The 9,429-nt window shown below is 46.8% G+C and overlaps 1 protein-coding gene across 5 annotated transcripts; it reads right to left on the minus strand.

Annotated features, from left to right (window-relative positions):
* Positions 1–604: 604 nt before the first annotated feature.
* Positions 605–7,789, minus strand: S1PR1 (sphingosine-1-phosphate receptor 1). Of its 5 annotated transcripts, none has more exons than XM_053391604.1 (2): positions 7,769–7,789; positions 605–2,244 (listed from the first exon to the last, which is right to left on the minus strand). In XM_053391604.1, exon 2 carries the CDS (start codon positions 2,096–2,098, stop codon positions 959–961), a length of 1,140 nt encoding a protein of 379 aa, XP_053247579.1. In that variant the 5' UTR covers positions 2,099–2,244; positions 7,769–7,789; the 3' UTR covers positions 605–958. The 5 variants fall into 5 exon arrangements, with proteins under 5 accessions (XP_053247579.1, XP_053247576.1, XP_053247574.1 ...); XM_053391601.1 differs by lacking the exon at positions 7,769–7,789 and adding an exon at positions 6,587–6,936; XM_053391599.1 differs by lacking the exon at positions 7,769–7,789 and adding an exon at positions 6,372–6,580.
* Positions 7,790–9,429: the final 1,640 nt, after the last annotated feature.

Raw genomic sequence — 9,429 nt, forward strand, 5'->3', positions numbered from 1 at the left:
AATACTTTCTGTGGACATCGGCAAACTTATAAACACCTTTTAAAATTGCAAACGTTCTGGGATCTAAAAGAATCTGGGGTGGAATGCAGACCACTGGCTTCATCCAAACTTTATCCAGCTTTCAAGGCTTCAGATGCCTCCAAGAGTCATCGCTCGGCCTAAACTATGATAGGATTATTCCGAGAATAAGTGAGACAATAGTTTGTATGGCCCCTCATGCGCCGAGGTGCTATCGAAATTGCTAACAATAAATGCACCTTGTTATTGAGTGGCATATTTATCAAATCAATTTAATGCCAAGGTTCAAATGAGGCCCCTTCCGTTCCAGACACCCCCAGCCTAACTCAAGCGTAGTCCCATTCAATTCAGGGGAATTCAATGGCAGCATGCAGTGAGAGGCAGTGTTCTTCAAACTAACCATTGAAGCCCTCCATGTCCCAGTTCCCACCAACTTTTAATTGAAAGTCAAGTGGCGCTTTGGCCAATCTTGAAGCAAAACACTCAAATTCTCTTTAGATTTACCCAGAAGAGAATCGACAGAGAGATTGGCTCCCCTCGCTGCTCAGTAAGGTGGGGAGGGCTGTTACTCAAAAGAAGAAGGAAAAACCCAGTAAGCTCTTTATTTTATAGGTTCACATTTTTCTGGAGAGGAAAATAGTATTTCCCACCCCCCACCCACTCTCATTCAACAGGGGTTTTTCAGTCTTCGGAGTTACATAGGGCACGAACACTTCCAGCAACCTTAAGTCGCCTCGTTGCAATCCCAAACGACACACAACAAACTTCCAGGGAGGAAATGTTTTCAAGTCACACAATCTGTCCCCGCTCCTCCCCTCACAAGTGCCACACAACTCCCCTTCCAGCCTATCCTTTCCCTCATCTTGGCGGGAGAGAAGTGATCAGAACCATTCCACGCGTCGGCCTTCAGCGGGCCCACGCCTCCTCCATTCGAGAGCTCCTACGATGACGAGGTGACATTACCCGAAGACACAATAGTTTCTGGAGAGTCCCCCTCGTCTTTCTGCGGGTGGGAGGAGTTGTCGGATCTGCTTCGGCTGAACTCAATTCCCCCAATGATGGGCCTCTTGAATTTGGTCCCGGAGTCTGCAGTGGGACATTTGCAGCATGACATAATCTTGACAAAAGCTCGCCGCATCTCCTTGTTCGTTAGCGTGTAGATGATCGGGTTAGTGGCCGAGTTGAGAACCGCCAGTACTAAGAAATATTCGGCCTTGAGGAGAACTGGGCAAGTCCGGACTTTGCACCGCACGTCCAGTAAGAGGAGAATAAACAAAGGAGCCCAGCAGACAATGAACACACTTAAAACAATGATCACCGTCTTGAGCAGAGCTAGAGACTTTTCGGAGCTCCTGGTGGCTTTGGCCATGTTCTTCCGGAAAGTCAGCTGACGGCTCTTGGTCCTTACCAAGATGTAGATCCTGCAGTAAAGAACCACGATAGACAACAAGAGGCCCGTGAACACCGAGGTGCAGAAGAGGATATAATACTTGTGGTAGAGGGGCAACACGGTGGAACAGCTTTGTAGACGCTGGATGCAGTTCCAGCCCATAATGGGAAGACCTCCTAATATCACAGAGATGACCCAGCAGGCACTGATCAAGAGGAAAGAACGGGAACTGTTGCTGCTGTTGTGAAGCTTCATCTTCAACATTGTAATGTATCTCTCAATGGCGATGGCCAGGAGGCTGAACACAGAGGCGGACAATGCCACAAACATGCTCCCTTCCCTAAGAAACCACTGGGCAGGGGTGAGGGTGTAGGTCTTGTGTCCGGACAGTAAGAGGTTGGCGACATAAGCCACCCCGGCCAGCAAGTCAGAGAGTGCCAAGTTGCCAATGAAATAGTACATAGGCCTGTGGAACTTCTTTGTTTTCCAGATGGTCAGAAGGACAAAGATGTTCTCCAGGATGATGAAGCAACAGATGATGATGAAGACCGTAGAACTTGCTTTGATCCCGGTGTCCGCCTTTTCATTGAGCTTCCCCGTGAAGTTGTAATGCTCTATGATGATCTCATAGTTGAGATAGTCGCTGACTCCACCGAAGGCCTTCACGTGGGGGTCCTTGGTGGAGTCCATGGTGCCAGCCTGAGTTGCAGTTCTCCAGACGGCCACAAAGAGGCGATGTGGAGCAGGTAGTTCAGCAGCTGCCCCGGGCTTCAAGGTCCAAACGTCTGCGGCTTCCAACGTCTAGCTCCTTCTGGGTAACCTCAGTAACCACAGTCCTTAAAAGCAGGAGACACAAGCAAAAAGATGTTAATTTAGGAGAAGTGAGCTATTGTTATTATACTATTGTTGCAAGTCCAAAGTGAACATTCTGAAAACCCAAACATGAAATCCTGCAAGTTTGCTGCTAGTTTGCCCACTGGCAAGTAAAATGATATACCCGATGGGGTTTATTATTCAGATTTTATTGGTTAACTAAACCTCATCCAGCGTCAGCTGAAGTGCTAACAGCTTATATGAAACTGTTAACACCTATATCAGGACATAACACCTAACCGAATAAAGGTGTTGGCACTTCAACTGATGGCAGATTGGGTTTATTTAACTAATACATAACACCTCAGTAGCACAGGGGAAGGCAATGGGTAAAAAAAAAGCCACACTGACATCCTCTGGTTTTGACACGTTTTTGACACATGTTCATACATTCATGCTTATAGCCATGCGAAACTCTATCTCGTTTTATATAAAAGCTGCCCAGATTTCCACACCCAAGTCATACCGTTTGCAATCAGATCACAGCAGCAAAGTGAAAACTTCTGTCCTTTTTTTAAAAAAAAGGCTCACTCTCGACATGACCGAAATCTAAAACTGCTGACTTGTCTCATAAAACCCGGGGGTAATGCATAAAACAAATTTGACTTTTGAAAGGATTAAACAGAAGGAACCGGATAATCTATCCACTGCACACGCCTACCCAGAGGTAAGCAAGGAGGTGTGTTTAGGATTGCAGTGGAAACCACCCTAAATTAGCTTTGGAGAGAGGTTTAAAGGAAGGTGTAATTCAGGGGTGAGGAACCTGCTCCCCTCCAGAAGAAATTGGATTCTCATCAGCCACTGGGGAAAGACTGAATTTGAGACATGTGTATTGCATGCAGACATCTCAAGTTCAGTCCCCAGGTATGCTCCAGAAATACTCATCTGAAATGCTGGAGCGGCTGGTCAGTGTAGACCAGTGTTTCCAGCTGTTTTGGGACTACAATTCCCACTGTCTCTGACCACTGGTTCTGCCAGCTAGGGATGATGGGAGTTGTAGTCCAAAAACAGCTGGAGACCCAAGTTTGGGAAACACTGGTGTGAACAATATTGGGATAGGTGGACCAGTGACTCAGCTTCCCAGGTTCCTGCCCAAGTCAGCATGGCCCAAAGTCAAGGCTGATGGGAGCTGTAGTCAAGCAACATCTGGACGGCCGCCGCTTCCGCATCCCTGGCATAACTTGCAAAAAAATGGGGAAGTTGCCCTCTGTCACGAACAACAACTGAAGAAAGTGTGGTGTCAGCAAAAAAAAAATCAGTAAAGCTAACATAAAGCGAGGAAATAAAATGCAAGTCTCCCGGGACTTTCTATTTGGGAGTTGAGAAGAGATAACAGAATGGCCTTTGGCTACTGCCTTGCATGCAGTTTGGAGATTTGTGTTCCGTGGATTCCAGTAGCCCAACTCATATCTGTGCAGGATTTGCCATCTACAATTAAGTTAGCAGGAGGAGGAAAATAAGTGTAAAAGGAGATATGGAATTGAGGATTAACAGAGCACAGAAGGCACCCACAACATTTTGACCACACTATTGATTGTGGTCAGTTAACTTGACAGAGGAAATAAAGCTAAAACCTTCACTAAGGCTGCAATCCTGAACACACTAGTAAATTCCAGTGAAATTATTATTATTATTATTATTATTAGAATTCATATACCGTCCTATACCCAGAGGACTTGGGGCGGTTCACAGAACAAAATCAAAATATAAAACCACAAAATATATAATCAAAATACGCTTAGGAATGCACTACAAGCTTTTCATGAAAGGGAAAAATGAAGCTCACTCTATTCATTGGATACCCTTCATTCAAGGCTAAATAATACTGACTTTTCAAAGGGTGAGTATCATAACAAAGTCCAAATCACACAAGACCTTTCCCATTGAGTTACAAGACATACCAGTTTAAGTTACACACACACACACACACACAAACCCAATCATCCATTTCAAATGGCATGTACCTTAAGCCAAGAATCAATAGCTGAACAGGCACGGTGTCATTTAAACGTGACGTACCGAAGTTTCAAAAGTACAAATCAAAAGTACAGATCCTCACCTCCAGACCCAGAAATCATGCAGCCCTCTACCAGATTGCTATCCCTAGAAACACACCACATTCAAGAATTGAAGATAATTGGGCTCTTACATAAGCCCTGTGAACGCATGAAAGAAAGGAGGGAGGAATCAGTATTTTCTGCATCTTCTTCAAACCTCCACTTAAGTTCTAAACAGGACCTAAGTTCCCACAAGTTGCACGCGCGGTCCAGTAACGCTGCCTCCTCCAGAGTTCCTAATCGCGCAACACCGATGCGCATACAGCTAGTACTTTGCCCAGGATGGCTAAGTTGTGAAAGGCGACAGCTAGCAGAGTTGAATCGTCCCTGCTTCCTGCACGTAGGACAGGCACAGGGATACCATACAACAGAAAGAGCTCTGAAGGTCAGCAGGTCCCGTGGACTCAAATAGGACCAAACCCTTTTCAGAGTCGATGAGTCCATATGATTGAAGCCGATGGCTGAAGGGGCTCTGGCGGACTTTGGACAAGAGTTGCCGATTGACAAAAGGGTTTGAGCAAGTAAGATGCTCCCACATACGACGAAGTAGAAAATAAACCGAGGGCATCGGACGAAACGAACAGGGTGAAAATTGCTTACTGTTCCCAGACATGGCAAGGTTTTAAACTCACATAGCTTGAGAACAAAGCTCCTGTCCCTTGAATCCTCCAGTAAATTTATGTCCTGTTCCTTTGACATCCGCTCTCAAGTTTGCCTCCCTGCAGTCCCCCCACGGAGGGGGCGGGTGGAGGAGAACACCCTCTTTTAAAAGAAACAAATAGTTGTTCTAGTACCTCGGTTGCACTAAACCATCCACTAACCACTTTCTTGTTGGAGTCTGCCATTTCTAACTCGATACCAAGTACATCAGACAAGGGTTCTAATCTAACCACAGAGCTCCCCTGGGAAAGGTTTCCACAGAAAGCCTTTTAGGAGCCGAATCTTTGGCTCCTGAAAATCACTGATTTTTTTGTGCATTAAAAAAATAAATTGCAGATATACTTGGGGAAATCTCCGTCTTATGAACACTTCCCATTCTCGAGGCCAGCATATCAACTTCTACACCATCATCAAACTCAGCGATGCACCCATACCTCTAAAAAAATGGGATATGGTTTATGCGCTGCCAATATCTCTAGTACATCTTATTCATTCATTCCGATCCTCTCCTGTGCCTCGCTTCATAACGCATGGATCCCAGGCATCGCCTTCTCAGTGGAGTCTGCACTGCCAGCAGTGAAAGTGCGTGCCATCGCAGCCCTTGGAAGTTAGCTCCCACAACTGAAGTTAGCTTGTTGCCAAACAAATGCAAGTTCGTTCTCAGTTGCCTGCAGTACCAGCCGCTGACTGGCATGTGGCAAGGAGCCTTCGGGGATCAAATATACAGATCAGACCCAGAACGCTTCTCAGAAGAGGAGACCAGGACCTGCAGGACCAAACTAGAGGCAGTTTGCATGCTCAACTGCTAGGCACTAAGTATGGAGAAAGTTGAGAGAGGAGGCACCAAGTACACAAATCAGAACATCCCTGGGGGAGTTTGCTGCTTCAGATTAACACAGTTTATTCCTAACTTTCTTTCCCCATCAATTCAGGGGGGCAAGCTGAGGTTTTCTGGCGAGATCCCAGCAAATAGATCCAGGCCACAGCCCCTTCCCCAAGCCCCAAAACCCATATAATTCCACCGTGTCCCTTCCAACACTACCATTCTATGATCCTGCGCATGCTTTCCTAGAGCCTCATTGAACGCCATGGGGTTCGCTTGCAAGTAAGCCTGCATAAGGTTGCATTTAAAAATAAAATAAATCACAGCCAATTCCACAGAACGACAACCCCCCCCCCAACAAGGCCAGTCCATTCCCCCACATTACGGAGATGCAAAGCTGGGGTTGCCGTCGAATGCACGCTGGAGAGCTCACTGACGCGAGCACTTGCAAACGCGTGTCGTTTTTACATTCACACGTGCACCCAGCCAAATCGGACCTCGCCGAGACCCAGCACCCACAGCCAGCAAGTCCCCTTCTCCCAAATCTTACCTCTCTCGGGCAGGACGCGGGTCTCTCCGGAGGCGGTTGCGCTTCGCATGGCGCGCGTCCCGCCGGCCGCCTCCTTTGCAGAAGAAGAAGAAAAGCCGGGCAGCTCATGGAAAAACCTTTCCCTTTCCCCCCTCTTTTTCTTTTTTGCAAAGTGGCGCCCACCCCTTCGCAGTTTCCTATTACTGTCGCGCTTCCCCGCCCTCCCCCTTCCTTACGCGGCTCTCCCGCGTTAACTCTTGGCAAGCCTGGAGCGCACGGCGCGCAGACAACGCGGAGGCGCAGCGCTCGCTCTTCGCTCGCCAAGTCCCGGGCAAAACTGGCCGACGGCTCTTGGGCGGCGGCTCTTAAACGGAGCGCAGCTGCGGAAGGGTTAACACCTGTTTCCTTCCTTCCTTCCTGCTCGCCCCCACCTCCCCCCCCCAAAAAAAAGTTCGCGTCTGGCTCTGTGCGGGGACTGCGCGCGCGCGCAGCGGGAGAGGCGGATTTCACACGAGAGGGAAGTTGTCCGCGGACCACGCGGCTGCCTCTGACCCCTGCCGCCTCAGGGTTGCCATCGTCGGGTTGCAAACTGCTCCTGTGCCTTTAACAGCCTCCGGATTTGCAAGACTGAAAAGGCTCATCTGCATATCTTGAAAAGCTTTTCTTTCTTTCTTTTCTGGAGGCTACACTGCTGCACCAAACCAAGAGCCGGATTTTCCCTCCTGGCCAGATGGGAAAACTCTTACGTGGCTCTGCACGTGTTTCATAGAATCCTACAATTGTAGGGGTCATCTACTCCCACCCCCTGCAATGCAAGAATTTCAACTAAATCATACATGACAGATGGTCATCCAACCTCTTCTTTAAAACCTCCAAGGAAGGAGAGTCCACCACTTCTTGTGGCAGTCTGTTCCACTGTCCCACACTCTGTCACTCTGAGTTACTTGTTTTAAAAAACCAACCTATACGCTTAATAAACAAGGCAAATCTTTCTGCATCACGTTCACACCACACATTTAAAAGAATCATGGGGATTTTAGTTTATTCCTCCCAAAGCTAGGATTCCTCACTGTTCACATGATTCTTTGGGGGAAGTCATGTGCTTTAAATGGATGGTGTGACTGCCTCCCCAGCCTCTTCCTTCCTTCCTTCCTTCCTTCCTTCCTTCCTTCCTTCCTTCCTTCCTTCCTTCCTCTCTCTCTCTCTCTCTCTCTCTCTCTCTCTCTCTCAGTGGAACAGCTTGGATAGGAGAATGAAATCAGCTCACCTGCCTGAATTTGATAAATTTCAGTGTTTCTTCAAAATCCAATGATTCCTTGAGTTTCTGGAGGCCTAGAGACCTTGATACCGCACTATTTTCATTGCTATACAATTGCATTATCTTCAAATCCCTTCATCTTCACTCATCTCCTCCTTACCTTCAGCCTCTTCTTCATCAGACTCCTTCTCACTTCTGGCAGAACTAAATTCCTCCTTCCCTGCTTAGTCTTTGGCTTGATCCAGCATCTCCAGGAAGTTCTTTAGGAAGGTGACGCAGCCTGTCGTTTCTGACTCTGCTTTGATCTTGGCGATGATCTCAGAAATTTCAAGGCATCTCCCACTTCCTTCAAATTCTTCTCCCTCATCATCTGGACAGTCTTCTTAGATCACTTCCCAACAACCTGGTTACGTCTTGATCTGTTTTATGGGAGGTCGGCTGCACCGAGCAAATTTTGTCCCAAACACTCTGGTGCCTTTTCCTCTTGCTTATCGCAAAAAAGCCCCCAAAATATTTGAAAAGCAAGTTTGTTGGGCAAGAGCTCCATAATAACTTTAATTGCACAATCTGTCTTTGCCAGTATGCGATTGAATCCCATCCAAAAATAGCAGCGGTCTGGACAGGCCCTTAATAGCCTTCCTTTTTGTGCAAGGTCTTGTGAAGAATAGATTCTCAAATTCTGTGGAAGTGCAAGTTGAGCTGTCTTCAGGGCAACTCTTCAGCTGATGGAACCACTAATAAGGAGAGCAGAGGTGGATTGAAAAGTTGGCACAACCACATCCAGCAAAAGGAAAGGGTATGATGTGCTTGTTCATGCATGCATTTGTCACTCAATGATGGCACACGTGAAGCAACTCCACTGAAAAGTATTGTTCTTTAGGTACCATTGGTGACTGGGAAGTTCTGAATGTGGCATTGGAGCTAGGACTGGTCAAAGTCATCAATCATGTCTTGATAGGTAAAGACTGCCATTTTATCACACATGCTTTAATATATCTTCTCTCTTTTCCTCCGGAAAAACAATCTCTCAAAGGACCTGTTGATGACATTTTACCATTGTACTGTCGAGAGTGTATTAACTTATGGTCTGTGTGTGTGGTTTGGGAGCTGCACGGTTAGGGAAAAAACAATGCTGTCCAGGGTTGTAAAGACTGTGGAGAGAATAACTGGGTGCACTCTTCCCACCTTGAATCAAATCTACGCTTCCAGGTGCCATAAGAAAGCTGCAAGGATAGTGCGCACCCCGAAATGATCTCTTTCAGCTTCTGCCTTCTGGAAGAAAGTACAGGGTTATAAAGACTAGGACTAGCCACCTGAGAAACAATTTCTATCCAAATGTGATTTTGGTTTTAAACGCAGTGTAAGGAGTCTCTATGGGAGTATATTGTATTTAATTATGGGATATCAGAGTTTTTAGGGGGCTAACCAGGTTGGGATAGCAGGGATAGCAGGCTTGTTGGTTTCTGAATGTCTTATGTATATTTTTTTCAATTTCGTTGTTCTGTATGGGACAATGACAAAAAAGATTATCGTATCGTGGTTTTTTTAATTTAAAAAATCCTCTTTACCATTCAGCACAATGATCAATGAGATATTCCACTCTTCTTCGTGGGCTGATCAAAAGGCTAGCTGCAAATACTTGGGTGGTGTCTCCCCAGGAACCCCATCAGTGGAAGCACTCCTCTCCACCCCCCATAGAGCCCCCAAATTGGCTCGAAGGGACCCCAGAACAGCAGGCAAGGGGAGGAGCAGGAGGGTCATCCCATCTGGCAATGCTCAGATTAAATGTTTATAGTGCTGTGGCCCTGAATACCACCTTCT

The sequence above is a fragment of the Podarcis raffonei genome, chromosome 6 (genome assembly GCF_027172205.1).
Source record: "Podarcis raffonei isolate rPodRaf1 chromosome 6, rPodRaf1.pri, whole genome shotgun sequence".
NCBI classification, from domain to species: domain Eukaryota; kingdom Metazoa; phylum Chordata; class Lepidosauria; order Squamata; family Lacertidae; genus Podarcis; species Podarcis raffonei.